At 41.9% G+C, this 16530-nt stretch overlaps 1 protein-coding gene across 1 annotated transcript in view; it reads right to left on the reverse strand.

Annotated features, from left to right (window-relative positions):
* LOC144696780 (uncharacterized) overlaps positions 1-16530 on the reverse strand; it is a 255023-nt gene that overhangs the window by 174021 nt on the left and 64472 nt on the right. The window contains exons 13-17 of the mRNA XM_078568507.1: positions 15984-16106; positions 12291-12416; positions 5828-5953; positions 3854-4039; positions 1569-1787 (exon numbers count right to left, since the gene is read on the reverse strand). Of these exons, the coding sequence (XP_078424633.1) occupies positions 1569-1787; positions 3854-4039; positions 5828-5953; positions 12291-12416; positions 15984-16106 (780 nt within the window). The remainder of the gene's footprint in view (positions 1-1568; positions 1788-3853; positions 4040-5827; positions 5954-12290; positions 12417-15983; positions 16107-16530) is intronic.

Genomic DNA, 16530 nt, shown 5'->3' on the forward strand with positions numbered 1-16530 from the left:
TTACAGCACAGAAAGCGGACATTCAGCCCATCATGTCTGTCGCAGACAAAAAATATCTTTCCAGCCTAACCCATATTCCTGCTGTTGGTCTGTAGGTCATGGCATTTCAAGTGAATGTTTAAGTATTTTTTAAATGTGATAAGTGATTCGGCCTCTATGGCCTTTTAGACAGCGAGTTCCAGATCAACACTATCCTCTGGTGTTAAAAATTTCTCCTCAACTCCCCCCAATCCTCTCTCAATTACTTTCAATCTGTGACTCCTGGATATTGATCTGTTTGACAAGGTGGGTTCTTCCTATCCACTCTATCCAGGCCTCTCTTAATTTTCAATCCCTCAATTAAATCTCCCCTCAGCCTCCTCTGATCCAAAGTATACAATCCCAGTCCATCCACTGGACTATCCACTAGCCATTTGGGAAGTCACCTCCTCAAATATGTCAAGCAAATTGGTCAGATGAGGTCTTCATCTTCTAACTCAAATGTTGGGGTATTTTACTGAGTTATAATCATACCTGGAGATCATAAGATTTATGCCTGATTCCACTTTATTTTACTCTGAGCTGATAGCCTGCAGTAATCTGCTCTGCTTTCTCATCCTTTTTGAAAATGGATATCACACTGGTGACATCTTAAACATCCTCTATCCCCAGTGTCTAGCTAATCCCTCAGGCTGACTGCTAATATTGATTGGGGGGTGTTTGTTCAACAATACTTCATTAGAGGACTAGTGGAACACTTTCAAAGGCTGAATGCAGAGCAGGTAAATTATTAAATATTATCGTGATTTAGGAGAGAATGTCACTTATACTTGATAGGGCGCCAGTTAGCTCAGTTGGTTAGATTGCTAGCATGTGGTTTAGAATAATACCAACACCAATGGCACAGGTTTGATGCGTGTTTTGGCCGAGGAGACCTGCCTCCTAGCCCAGCTCCTGAGAGTGGAAGGGAATGGCAAACTACCACTGATAAAAAAATGGCTCAGGATGAGGCATCAGCAGACAATGAGTCAAGTACCTGCCTTCAGGCAGGGGATACATAAATGAAATGAATTAAGTAACTGTATAATGTGGGAATGGTTTTAACATTATCCCCTCAGTACTGGCCTAGATTGAAACTTTTAAAGAGTCACTTCCTCTCTGACTGTCCTCTATTATTGTACTCTATATTTATTTCTATGTTTATGTCTTTTAACATCTTTCCACATGGTCCTATATCCACACCAGTGTTCCTCCTTATCCTTGCTTGATTTGTACGGTCACATTTTTCATCCTTGCTTCACTTCCGATTAATTTTTTTCTCCATTTAGGGTTTCATACGTTTAGCTTAACCTCATGTATCCTGGTTCTCTCCTCTTTGCTCACTCGACATTCTGGGTGGATAATTCAACTGACAATTATGTGCAATGTTCTTAATATGGGACGTGACATGTCAACACAATCTAATCAGTTTGAAATTGCCTTAGTTTATAATGTTGTTTTAACGTGAAGCCCCGATTCTCAGCTTATCTTTGATAAGCGTTGGAGACAGACAGAAGATGGTTATAAGCAAAGAGTTAAACAAAACCCACCCATTTCGTAATAAATTTTGAATCTCGTGTTCGGCACGTTTGGGCCAGAGTGGAAATGGACCCAGGCATCCGTGCAATTAGAGAGGTAAAAGGTGGTGATGTTCAAGTGTTTCTCCGACAGCGTGAACTGTTTGTGTCGATCGGGATCAGTCCCACAGCCAAAGGAGATGTGATCATCCTGGGATTCCACAGATAGTGACTCCACCCTGAATTGGATTCCTGTGTGTAAATAAAAAAATAGGCACTAGTTAGTGGAAGCCCATTTCTGTGGAGTGTCCATGATCCACTCATTACTTCAAACATGGAGAAGATACTATGCATAATCCTTGTCCCTCATGTTCTTGAAGGTGTACTTGGCTCAGTGATAGTTATCGTGTCTCTGAGTCAGAGGTTGTGGGTTGAAGTCTCAGTCCAGATACATAAACTTAGTCTAGGCTGGTGCTCAACAACAACTTATATTCACAGAAGCATTAAAAAACAAATTATGATCCTGAGCCCCAGGAGGAGATACTTAGTCAGATGATGTAAAATATCTCATGGCACTAGTTCAAAGAAGATTAGGGTGGCTAATCTCCATGGTGGCTGAGCTAATATTTATCCCTCAGCCAACATCAATAATAGCTGACTATCTGGTCATTATCTTATTGCTGTTTGTGGGATCTTGCTGTGTGCATATTGTCTGCCATTTTTCCTACATTACAACGGTTGTTGATCACCTTCAGGGATCAGTGGGGAACTCCACAATTCTCTTCACCCCAAATCCTAGCGATTTATTTTAAACTGTGTTTTATCTCTTCCAGGAGATTACATGGCTGCTAATGGTTGGGATCCTTGGCAGCTGTGATGCTTCATTACAATATGGCTGACTGGGATAGCCTGAGTGGACCGGAGGTCTTCCTCTGTCTGTCCTTTCGTACATTCCTATGTAAGTAACACCGTTCACTTTCTGAGGCAGCCCAAAGACCTTCACCAAAGATGAATTTTGAAGTGCAGTCTCTGTTGTAATACAGGCAAAGATGGCAGCCAATGAGTGCACAGAAGCTCCCACAAATATTAGTGAGATCAATGGCCAGATAATCTGTTGTTAGCGACTCTGTTCTTGGGCAGTGTTGGTAGCTCATAATGAGTGCATTAAGAATCAAATACTTGTTGTGGGACTGGAGTCACCTGTAGGCCAGACAGAGAGGTTTCCATCCCTGAAGGATGTTGAACTGAGGTCCTGCCCATCCTCAAGTGAATAGAAAGATCCCAAGGACTATTTCAAAGAAGTGCAGTGGAGTGTCCCCAGGAATCCTGGACAGCAGTTATCCCTAATCAACATCACAAAAACAGATTACCTGGTAATTTATCTCATTGTTATTTGTGGGAGCTTGCTGTGCACTGGTTGCTTGCTGTGTTTCATACGTTACAAAGTGACTGTCGTTCAAAAGTATGTCATCGGCTGAAAATTGCTTTGGAACATTCGGAGACTACAATAGGTGATATAAAAATGTAAGTTCTTGCAAGTCTTTCTGGAGGGTTGTTGAGGCGGTCTGGGAAGATGATTTAAATTTCATAAAATCACCTCATCTCAGGCAATCAACTGCAGAGAATTAAACAATATTTTAAAATTTTCCTCTCTCCTGCTGGATTATGTTGTTCCATTTGACTAACAGGAGCTGCAGCAGTTTTCCTGCGAGGTGGGTAATCCAGCATTGGCAGAAATATAACTGAGCCCACCGATACTCTGACAATGATCCTACCCTGGAAAACCAGCTCGGACTGGCCAGGTTCCCATCCCTTACCCATCCAACTCTCATTCCTGATGGGGCTAAATTTGGGTTGGTCACCCTCTCAGATAGTCCCAGATTTAAAGATTCATCCCTTGGATGATCCTGTGAGAAAGGCAAGAGGAATAATCATGAGGGAATCAAGCCGGACTGACAACAAACAGTAGGGTAGCAGTGAATAGTGCGAATGTGTCACGTGTGTTTAAACTGGTGAAAAACACACGATGGTAGAGTGGATTCTGAAGAACAAAGGATTGTGTGTGTTTCTGCTGCCACTAATCACTGACTGCCATGAAGATTGACGTGCCAGGTGACCAATGATAGAAGCACACAGGGATGGGGCAGGAGGTCATGTGATCAAACCTCACAGAATACCGTCCAAGTACTGGATGGAGAACCAGGCTGGATGGAGAACCAGCTCACACTTGGCCTTCCAAGTGTTTTCCTTCTGGTTAGTGGACGGTGCAGCAGTTCAATGTCTCTACTTTCACCTTTGGGAATGGAGTTTGCCATTACCTTTATATTGATGAGTGGAGTTAGACAACTGGGCCATGTTGAAGAACCAGTACATGTCTGCACTGTTCTGGTACAGACTCGGGAAGTTATTGGATACAATAAAGCCAGATACACAGGGACAGGGATTCCCTGAAAGAGCCGGCTGATCCGCTGTTCCTGGTATAATTTCTGGTGGGCAAAAGCAACCTATAAACAGAGAAAGAAAACATGAATTGATGAAGACAACTTTGGCTCTTTGTAATAATCCTAGTTTTTCTCTTCTATATTCTAGAGTAGTGTTTTACACTTCATCAAAGCCAATGACTCCCCAAGAGCCAGACAACAAGCACATACAGGAAATAGGCAAGTAGTCTGCAGTTCACTTGATTTTTTCCACATAACTGACACTCTGCTAAGCCCAAATTCCTCAAACATGTGTTGTATTTTACAAATCACTCTTGGCATTGTGCTCTGTGCTTTTAATGGATGCTCTTGTGACTTTAGATTGTTCTCAATCTTTTTGAGAGTCTGTTTAATTCAATTGTTGAGCCCGTATTGGGATTCTGCTCTGGAGGAAGTTGTGTTGCGTGTAAGTACGGCAAAGCTGAAATATTCCCATTGGGTAGAGGTTGTCGGAACTGCATGGCATGGCTGATGTTCATTGCCCATTCCTTGTTGCCCTGAGAAGGTTGTGATGGGCCACCTTCTTCAATGGCTGATCATCATTTTAATTAAACAGAGTGGCTTTTCAGGTCACTTCAGAGGGGCAGTGCAGAGAGAACTACATCGGTGTCGGGCAGCAGACACACAGGCCAGGATTTTGCCCTCGCCAGGCAGGCTCAGCGAAGGTGAGTGGGAGTAGTTGAGAAGCCGACCGCCGCCCGTGACTGGGCCACGACCGCGATATCATCCTGGCGGGCCAATTAAGGCCCACGCAGCATGAAACGTGTGCTGCAGCACTCAACGCCTCCCTGTGTATGGGGGGAGGAGGGCGAGAGCAGAAGTTCGCGCATGCGCACAGGAAAAACTCCCTGAGGCACAGAGCTGCCTTACAAAGTTCGAGATTTTTGAGAATAAAAAAGAAAAATTTAAAAAATGTTAAAAACATGTCCCCTCATGTGAATCTGTCACATGAGCAGGGACATATTATGAATGAAATGTAAACATTTTTATTTAATTTTTATTTGCTGTTGGAAAACTCATACCGCCCGTGGTCGAGGTTTCCTAAAAAATTCAAAGGCTGCTTGGCCTTTCTCCCCCGCCCCCCAACCTTAAGGTTGGACGGGCAGCGAAAAATTGAACTAAATTATTTCTTTAATGGCCTTAATAGGCCTTTTAACTGTCAGCGGGCATGCTGCCGACTCCCCTGCGCGCTGACAGCCAGCCGAAATATTGCGCGATGACGTCAGGATGCTCGCCTGACGTCATCATGTGTCATTTTATTCTCGTTCAAGTCGGGCATACACCCGCGCAACAAGCAGAAAATTCTGCCTATATAGACCAAGCTGAGTAAGGACCATGAGTTCTTTCTCTACAGAACAGGAGTGAACCAAAAGAGGTTTACAACAATCCAACAACTTCATGCTCACTTTAACTTATCCTGTTCTTTTAAGTTCCAGATTCTTTTTTCCCCGAATGCAATTAAAATCCTCAAAATTCCATGGTAGATCTGAACACTCAGTCTCTGATTTATTTGCCCATTAACATAACCAACACATCACCCATTACTCTGAATGAGCCCTGTGACTAATACATTAGTTTTCACAGCTGTCCACTCATTGGGAGTAGATTTCTGTCTTTACTGTCAGGGCTTTAAGCATCACCTGGCTGGAAAACAGTGAAGAAAATCTAGCAGAGGAAAAGTTATCAGACAGAAGCTGCTGGATTCCCCTTCCTACCAGGCAGTAAAGGTGGAAATCTACCCCATGGATCTTCAGGCTCTGTGGCCAGTACATCAGTGAGAGAGGAGGTTGGGATCCGTGCTCTGCTCCTTACCTTCACAGTGTGTCCCATTCCCTCTGTAATAGGATTTGCACTCACAGCGGTAGGAACCATTGGAGTTCAGGCAGTGAGCGTTTGGGTCACACCGATTCATTTCTGGATTCACACACTCATTGACATCTGAAAGCAGCGTAAAAAATGAACAACAGTGAATTGGAGGATGAGTGGGAGAGTGAGAACCTGGAACAATCCCTGGTTTTCGGACTGCATTTCAGCATGACGCTGCCAAGGATATCACAGGATAAACTTCCCAAGTAACAAAAGAACAGCAAAGAATGCTTGAAAGGCTAATAAGGAGGGAGAAATTAGAGTACGCGGGAAAGCTGGCTTGAAATATAGAATCAGATATTAAGAGTGTCTACAGCTATTTAAAAAGAAAAATAGTAAGTAAAGTGAAAGTTGGTCCTCTAGAAAGAGATAATGGGGGATTAATAATGGAAAATAAAGAAATGGCAGATACATTGAACAGATATTTTACATCTGTCTTAACTGTAGAGGATATAATTAACATCCCAGAAATAATTGTGAATGAGGAGGTGAAATGGAGGGAGGAACTTAAAACAATGACTATCGCCAGGGTAAAGGGTACTGAGATAATTATTAGAACTAAAAGCTGATAAGTCCCCAGCTCCTTCATCCCAGGGTCATAAAAGAAGTGGCTGCTGAGATAGTGGGCAGAATTTTGCCGTTGGATGGCGGGCGGGCCCCACCTGCTCGGCAGCGGGCGGGCAGCCGAACTCCACCGCTGAAACGGGGCCGGCCGCCATTTTGAGTGGGCGGGCCAATTAAGGCCCGCCCAGTGGCCTTCCCAACAGGAAGCACTATGCGCTTCCTGTGCGGGGGGGGGTGGAGGGATTCCCCATCTGTTAAAGTGCGCTATTACGCGCATGCGCGCAAAAGAGCACTCTGCTCCCTGAGGCAAAGTGCTGTCTCAGGGAGTTTACTGACAGGTAAGAAAAGTCAAAAAATAGAGAAATATTAAAATTATTAACATGTCCCCCTCATGTGGCAATGTCACACGAGATGGGACACATTAATAAGAAACACATAAAGTTTATTAAATTTTTAAAAAACAGACATGAAACTTCATCCCGCCAGTAGATGAAGTTTCATGAATAATCTGGAGCCCACTGGGGCTCCTGGACTGCCCGCCAGCCTTAAGCTTGGACGGGCAGGGTCTTTAACAAGGTTAATTACCCTGTCAATGACCTTAATTGGCCATTGACAGGTCGGCGGGTGGACAGCTGATTTTGCTATCTGCCCACCTTACTGAAGATTTAAATGGACCGGGATGTTGTCAGGGGTTCCTCCCGACGTCATCCCGCGTCATTTTCTCCTCGGCGAGTAGGCCCCGCCCCCAAATCGCCGAGGGGAAAATCCTGGCCAGTAGATGCATTGGTTTTAATTTTCCAAAATTCCCTAGATTCTGGAAAGGTCCCATCGGATTGTAAAATAGCAAATGTGACTCATCTGTCCAAGGGAGGAAGGAGACAGAAAGTAAGAAACTATAGGCCAGTTAGCTTAACATCTGTCATAGGGAAATTGCTGGAATTTATTAATAAGGAAGTTATAGTGGGACATTTAGAAAATCTCATTGCAATCAAGCAGAGTCAACATGGTTTTGTGAAACGGTAACCATGTTTGACTAATTTATTGGAGTCATTTGAGGAAGTAACAAGCAACATGGACAAAGGGGAACATGTGGATGTACTGTACTTATATTTCCAGAAAGCATCTGTCAAGGTGCCACATCAACATTGACTACATAAAATAAAAGCTAATGGATTAGGAGGTAACACATTAGCATGAAAAGGGGATTGGTTAGCTAACTGGAAGCAGAGAGTAGGGATAAGTGGGTCTTTATTGGGTTGACAAAGTGTGACGAGTGGAGTGCCACAGGGATCAGTGCCAGGGCCTCAACTTTTTATAATTTATATCAATGACTTGGATGAAGGGACCAAATATATGGTTGCTAAACTTACTGATGACACAAAGATGGGGAGCAAAGTGAGTTGTGAAGAGGACATAAGGAGTTTGTAGAGGGATATAGATAAGCTGAGGGAGTGGGCAAAAAATTGGTAGCTGGAGTATAATGTGGGAAAATGTGAACTTGTCTAATTGGGCAGAAAAAGTAGAAAACCTGTGTATTATTTAAGTGGAGAGAGATTATAGAAGTCTGATGTACAGAAGGATTTGGGTGTCCTGGTACATGAATCAAGAAAAGTCAGTATGCAGGTACAGCAAGCAATTAGGAAGGCAAATGGAATGTTGTTTATTGCAAGGGGAACGGAACATAAAAGTGGGGATGTTTTGCTACAGTTGTACAGGTTGGTGTGACCACATCTGGAGTACTGTGTACAGTTTTGGAGGAAGACACAATTAACTTCCCAGTGCCAGGAAGATATAATAATGTTATTGGAATTTATTGTAAAGTAATGGTAAATGTGTATATATTTGTCTGTGTGTGTGTGAGGCTTAATTGGGTTAAAGACAGCTAGTCTGAAAGCTTTGATGTATTAGAAGATGAACTAGGTTTGAAATGTTAAGTAGGTAAACATGGGGGAAGTTTAGAATGTAAGGTGTAAAGGGAATATTTGTATTTTTAAATAACCTAGACTAGATTGTTTTCAAAGGAGGGGTGAAATGTGTCACCTACCCAGGTGAAGTTTAAAAACAGTGTGTTTATTTTTCCCAAAGATTACTGGTAAAACTTAGTACTATGAGAGATTTTCATTTTCAGAAAGATAATGTCCAAAGACATGGTGAAACATTGGTAATTTGTGTTCAAAGGGGAAAATATGTATAAAGGAGAGAAGACTGTGTGTAACAGCAGGCATTTTAAAATCTAACAAGTATGAAAAGCCTTCAGCATCTATGCCTCAAGCTGCTGTCTACAAAGAACTGAAGTTAAAGAAACTGACTTTGAATTGGATTGTTCATGATGTCATGTTTCTTTGCCTGGGTCTTTTAAAATCTGTGTCTTACTGTTGCCTTAATGAAAGTGTAACTGTCAGTCAGATTAATTAGGGGATTTAGAAGTTATTATAGCAGTGATTTTGTTGACATATGTATGTGCATAAAATCATTTCTCGTATTAATAAATGTTTAATCTACTTTTGTAAAAAGCTATAAGACTCGGTGCTCTTATTACTACTGAATTCAAAGCCTGAATCTTGAAACATACAAATTGCAAAAATAGTTGTGGCAGTTGTCTCAAGCTCCCCTTGGAATTTGAACAGCTCAGCATTTACCATCGGCTGTACCATAACACCAGAAATATTAGGTATTCAAAGGTCTAGTGAGAAGGAGGAATTGAAGGAAATTAGAGTGCTGGAGAAATTAATGGGACTGAAAGCCGATAAATCCCCAGGGCCTGATAATCTACATCCCAGGATACTAAAGGGGGCGGCCATGGAAATAATGGATGCGTTGGTTGTCATCTTCCAAAATTCTGTAGATTCTGGAACAGTCCCAGCAGATTGAAGGGTGGCATGTGTAACCTCACCTATTTAAAAAAGGAGGGAGGGAAAAAACAGGGAATTACAGACTGGTTAGCCTAACATCAATGGTAGGGAAATTGCTAGAGTCTATTATAAAGAATGTGATAACAGGCCACTTAGAAAATATTAACGGGATTAGACAAAGTCAACATGGATTTATGAAAGGGAAATCACGTTCGACAAACCTACTGGAATTTTTTGAGGATGTAACTAGCAGAATAGATAAGGGAGAGCCAGTGGATGTGGTGTATTTGGATTTTCAGAAAACTTTTGATAAAATCCCACATAAGAGGTTAGTGTGCAAATTTAAAGCACATGGGATTAGGGGTAATATATTGGCATGGATTGAGAATTGGTTAATAAACAGGAAACAGAGAGTAGGAATAAATGGGTCTTTTTCAGAGTGGTAGGCAGTGACTAGTAGGGTACTGCAGGGATCAGTGCTTGGGCCCCAGCTACTCACAATATATATCAGTGATTTGGATGAGGGGAACAAATGTCATATTTCCAAGTTTACTGATGACACAAAACTAGGTGGGAATGAGTGGTGAGGAGGATGTTAAGCGGCTTCAAGGTGATTTACGCAAGTTGAGTGAGTGGTCAAATACATGGCAGATGCAGTATAATGTGGATAAGTGTGAAGTTGTCTACTTTGGTAGGAAAAACAGAATGGCAGAGTATTATTTAAACAGTGATAGATTGGAAATGTCGATGTACAAAGGGACCTGGGTGCCCTTGTACACCAATCACTGAAAGCAAGCATGCAGGTGCAGCAAGCAGTTAAGAAGGCAAATGGTATGTTGGTCTTCATTTCAAGAGGACTTGAGTACAGCAGCAAGGGTATCTTACTGCAGCTGTACAGGGCCTTGGTGAGACCACACCTAGAGTCTTGTACACAGTTTTGGTCTCCTTACCTAAGAAAGGATATACTTGCCATTGAGGGAGTGCAGCAAAGGTTCACTAGACTGATTCCTGGGATGGCAGGATTGTCATATGAGAAGAGATTGGGCCGACTAGGCCCGTATTCACTGGAGTTTAGAAGAATGAGAGGGGATTCATTGAAATGTATAAAATTGTGACAAGGATGGACAGACTGGATGCAGGAATGATGTTTCCTCTGGCTGGAGGTCTAGAACAAGGGATCACAATCTCAGGATACAACGTAGACCATTTAGGACTGAGATGAGGAGAAACCTCTTCACTCAGAGGGTGGTGAAGCTGTGGAATTCTCTATCACAGAGGGCTGTGGAGGCTAAGTCACTGAATGTATTTAAGGAGGAAATAGATAGATTTCTAGATTCTAAAGGCATCAAGGGGTATGGAGAGAGAGCAGGAGTATGGCGTTGAGTTAGAGGATCAGCCATGATCAGATTGAAAGGTGGAACAGGCTCAAAGTGCCGACTGACCTACTCCTGCTTCTATTTTTCTATGTTTCTTTGTTTCTCCTTATCTAAGAAAGGATATAAATTCATTTGAAGCAGTTCAGAGAAGGTTCACTTGGCTGATATCAGGAATGGGGGGTTTTAATCATATGAGGAAAGGTTGGACAAGTTGGGCCTTTATCCACTGGAGTTTGGCAGATTGAGAGGTGATTGTTTGAAACATATAAGATCCTGAGGGGAGTAGACAGGCTGGATGCTGAAAGGGTGTTTCCCCTTGTGGGTGAAAAAAGAACAAGGGGACACAGTTTAAAACCTATGGATCTCCCATTTAAGATGGAGATAATAAGATTTTTTTTCTCTCAGAGGGTTGTGATTCTTTGGACTTTCTTCCCTAGAGAGCAGTGGAGACAGGGTCAATGAATATTTTGAAGGCAGAGGTAGATAAATAATTGGCTAATTAGGGAGTCAGATGTTATCCGGATATATGGAATGTGGCGCTGAGGCTGCAATCAGATCAACCATGATCTTGTTGAATGACGGAGCAGGCTTGAGAGGCCGTATGGTCTGCTCCTGCTCCTAATTTGTATGCTCGTTTTGGAAAAGTAACCAGAACATGGGACTGAATCATCCACAGTCAAGAGATGGAAGGTGAAGGCTTTACCTCTGAGAATAGTTGGAACCGAGGAGAATTTTCCAGAGGACTATGGTGTACTTATGGGTGGTGCCTACACAAGTAAATAACTTTAAGATTGATGCGTTTTACAGGAGAACTCTAGGGGGAAGTATGAAGTAAACCTGAGTGTATAACATATGTAGTTATATACCACATTGTTAAATTACTAGTGCATGTTTCATTTAATTATTTATTGCAATAATGTTTGCTTTGTACAAAATTGTGAAATCTTGCAATGTCATTCTAATGGTAAAATCCAGGTGTTTGGATTTCTTCTTCAGTGTTAATGGTCCCTAACCAGATCATAGCAATGGAATTTAGCTTGAGGGTGAGAAACTAGTGTCTTAAACATAAATAAATGCAATTACAAAGAGCTGGCTATGGTAAACTGGGGAGATGGGTTAAAAGATAAGATGGTAGAAATACATTGGCAGATATTTAAGGAGATGTTTCATAACTCAACAAAGATATATTCTGTTGGGAAAGAAAGGATCTATGGGAAGGATGCACCATCCTTGGCTAACTAAGGGATGAAAGCTGGTATAAAGTTGAAAGAAAAGGTGTACAATCTGCGAAGATGAGTTGGAGGCCAGAAGATTAGGAATGATTCAGATATCAGCAGAGGATGACGAAAACACACTAAAGAGGGAGAAATTAGAATATGAGAGTAAGCTAGTAAGAATTATAAGAACAACAGTAAGAGCTTCTACAAGTGCAAAAATAAGGAAGCCTTGCTACAAATGCACAGGGCATTGGTGAAACCACACCTTGGGTACTATGTACCAATTTTGGTCTCCTTATTTAAGGAGGGATTAACTTGCATTGGAAAATACAAGTGTCGCTGTTTTGTAAAAAAAAAATCTGGTACGACTGCTTCCAAAATGAAATGTGAAAGGTCAAACCTGTGCAGGTTGTTCTGCTTCCGGGTCTCAAGGTGTATCCTGGGTGACAGCGACACTGGTAACTGCCCACCGTGTTCACACAGCGCTGGGAGCAGCCGCCATTGTTCTGTAAACATTCATCCACATCTGAAAAGCAGAGGCCTCTCATTAGCTTTCAAAAAGTCCGGATGGATGTTCAATTAAAATGTTAAAATGCGACAAAGTCACATCTTTCAAAACTCAAAAACTATTGAATGACGTTTACAGATTCAGTCGTTAACATTTTAAATCCAATCAGCATGTTGGGAATGTTTTAACCAAAATTGCCCAGCGGTTTTAACCAAAAACACCCAGCAGGAAGCTAATAGAATCAGATCACCCATCAATTTTAACATTCTATTGACTTCCATTCAATGGCTGATCCAATCATGTCCGTCTGCTGCCTGTGGTTTTGGATCAAATTACCCCACATCACTGACCTCAAATGCCTCCATTGAGCACAAAATCTAGGCTGACATTTCAACATACTGATGTTACGCCAACTTGTATAGGATGAGTGAAGAGAGAGAGACAGGATGGTGGAACAGTGAGAAAATGAGAGAGAACACTGGAGGGAGAGAGCATCAGAATGTTAAAGATGAGCTAGAAAGGAGGGGGAGAGAGAGAACTAATTAGAGACCATGACGGGGAGAGAACAGGAATGCTAGAAATGGGAAGAAAGTGAGCTAGAGGATAAAGAGATAGAAACATAACATAACAAATAAGGGCTGGAGTAGGGCATTAGGCCCATCAAGCCAACTCTGACATTCAACATGGTCATAGCTCATCTTCTACTTCAACTGCACTTCTTGTTCCATCCCCATTTCCCTTGATTCCCTTAGTGCCCAAAAATCTATCGACCTCTGTCTTGAATATGCTGAACAACTGAGAATTCCAATGATTCTCAACCCTTTGAGTGACAGAATTTCTCCTCACCTCAATCCTAAATGGCCGACCCCTTATTCTGAGACCGTGACCCTATGTACTAGATTCTACAGCCGCGGGAAATATTTTCTCAGCATCTATCCTGTCAAGTCCCTGTGGAAATTTATATGTTTCAATTAGATCACCTCTCATTCTTCTAAACTTCAGGAAATTTAGTTCTGGGCTATCCAAGATCTCCTCATAGATAGTAGACAGTCCCTCATCCTACGAACCAGCTTAGTGAAATTTTGTTGTACTCCCGCGAGTGCAAGTATGTCATTCCTTAGGCTGGGAGACCAAAACTGCAGACATTACTCCAGTTGTGGCCTCACCAATGTCCAAGACTTCGTTAATCTTCTATTCCAATTTCTTTTTAACAAAATCTAATATATCATTTGTCTTACTAATTGATTTCCGTACCTGCATGTTAACTTTCTGTGATTCATATACCAAGACCACTTAGATCCATCTCAATGTAAACACTTACAAATCTCTCTCTCTATTCAATAAATAATCTGTATTTTTCATTTCTTCTACCTGAGTGGATAATTTCACACTTTGCCACCTTGTATTCCATCTGCCAAATTCTTGCCCCTCACCCAAACTGTTTATATCCCTGTGCAGCTTCTTTATGTCCTCCTCACTGCTTACTCTCCCATCTAAATTTATATTGTCAGCATTTGTATTGTTTAGTGGGAGGCAGTGGCATAGTGGTATTGTCACTGGACTAGTACTCCAAGACCCAGGGTAATGCTCTGGGGACCAGGGTTCGAGTCCCAACGAGGCAGATGGTGAAATTTGAATTAAAGAAAAATCTGGAATTAAAGTCTAATGATGACCATGAAACCATTGCTGATTGTTGCAAAAGCCCATCTGGTTTACTAATGTTATTTAGGAAAATCTGCTGTCCTTATCTTGTCCGGCCTACATGTGACTCCAGACCCACAGCAATGTGGCTGTTTCTTAAATGCCCTCTGAACAAGGGAAATTTAGGATGGGCAATAAATACTGGCCTAGCCAGCGATGCCCAGATCCCATGGATGAATTTTTAAAGACTTGGATATGTTACAATCAGTCCTCTCCTCCAGGTCATTAATATAGGTTGTAAATAGTTCCAAGAACTGATCCTTGTGGTATCCCAGTAGTTATAGTCCGCCAACCTGAAAATGTTCTGTTTTCCCGTTTTCTGTCCTTTAATCATTCCTCAATCTATGATTAATTCTATACTAATAGTATGCTAATACACCCATTCCCATGCAGTCTAATTTTGTGTAATAGTCCCAACAGATAATTTTTAAAAATCCAAATACAGAATTGGCGAATAACATTTGCACCACACAAGTTTCAGTTAATGACCAGCCCCAACAAGGGACAATCTAACCATCTCCCTTGACATGTTTTGTACTTCATAATCACTCACATGTATTAATCAATAACAGTATACAAATAGTCGTTTGGTAGTACAGAACTTGAGTATTGCTGAAAAAAGAGACATGCTATCAAAGCTTTCTGATGCTTGCACTCATCAGAACAGTTCACACGAAACTGCCAACTGTAAAAGTGAAATTTATACTGCATGAGAAGAGATTGCTGATTAGTTGGCAAGTGGACTCTGATTAGTGTAGATGCTGTCATGGAGAATGCAGCATGGACCAGTTAACTGCCCAGCTTTGTTCAAATTCAAACTGGGCAGGTTGACTCTGACAGGTCAAGGCATTACCCTGGGGAATGAAACAAGGAATGACTGCTCCCCAAGCTTTTGTTTAGTTCATAAAGGCACAAGTGTGGACATGTTCCTTCTGTCTGCAAAGGACAGGGTCCTGTGTGTGAATGTTTGTAGCTTCTAGCACACGTAAGTGAGGCACGCTGCGTGACCGACTGATAATCTTAAATTGTTTTTAGTGCAATTCTTAGCACAATCAGGGTTGTTTAGCAGCTGTTGTCCAATCGCAGAATCACATCCAATGTAGGACTCTATGTTTTGAGTTTTGCAAGTACTAAATGGTTGGGTATGGTCAGTATTTGGCCTTTTGTGAACAGCCAAAGGGCCCTGCTGTTTGATACAATCTGCAAGTTGTTAGGATGTACGGCCTCTCCACCTGCGTGAAAATTCTGGCCTCAGTGTCAGTTACCGGTACAATTCCTTCCATCTCCAGTATGTCCAGCCTTACACACACACTGGAAAGAGCCGGGGCTGTTGAAACAGGAGGCTGAGCTGTGACAGTCGTGGCTTCCACTTTGACATTCATTCACATCTGAAATTTAGAAGAAAGGAAGCGTTTATTGGAGGCTGCCCAGCTTTGTGAATCTTGAAATTTCCACTGTTACACACCCAGATTTAATCTCGAGCCTTGTAAAAGAACCAGGTTCACAGATGGCTCCTCACATGCTTGTCCCCAAGATTCACTGGAATGTAACCAGGAATAAGGGAGAAAGTTCCAACAAAAAGAAAACAAACGTGCTTGATTTGCTACTATAGCATCTGTTCATCCAGGTAGAGAACATCTGGCAGGCAATATCCCAGCAGAGATCAATAAAAGAGCTCTCAACAATTCTGTGTGAAAAGTGTGGGACCTTTTCAATCTCCTGTGGAACTCTTCAGGTTTCATTTGTTTTATTTCTTTACTCATCAAAGGATTCCCTTTGAAGAAAAAGTACAGTTTAAAACAACTAAAATATCAGGGTTTGGACATTCCCCTAGACATGTCGACATTGAAAATAAATTGACAATTCTCCAGATTCTTCAGTTACCTGTACAATTCCTTCCATCTCCAGTATGTCCAGCCTTACACACACATTGGAAAGAGCCGGGGCTGTTGAAACAGGAGGCTGAGCTGTGACAGTCGTGGCTTCCACTTTGACATTCATTCACATCTGAAGTTTAGAAGAAAGGAAGAGTTCATTGGAGGATTCCCAACTTTGTCAATCTTAAACTTTGCACTGTTACACACCCAGATTTAGGCTCGAACTTTGTAAATAAAACAGATTCATAGATGGTTCTGGATTAGAAAAATCCCTGGGATTCACTGGCATAAAGGTGGGAGGGAAAATTCCCACACAAAGAAAAATGAATGACTGATTTGTGACCATGGCAACTGTTCAACAATTTGCTTCTAAAGAACACCATTAACATAGTAAATCACCTCAAGCTTCACAGGAGAGAACATCACACAAAATTGGTTATTGAACCATATAAGAGGACATGAGGACTGGTGGCCAAAAGTTTCAAAGAAGTAAGCCCTTAATGAGCGTCTCAGTGCAGGACTGAAAGCTGGATAGGCTTAGGGCCTTGACAGCT

The sequence above is a fragment of the Cetorhinus maximus genome, chromosome 22 (genome assembly GCF_964194155.1).
Source record: "Cetorhinus maximus chromosome 22, sCetMax3.hap1.1, whole genome shotgun sequence".
NCBI classification, from domain to species: Eukaryota; Metazoa; Chordata; class Chondrichthyes; order Lamniformes; family Cetorhinidae; genus Cetorhinus; species Cetorhinus maximus.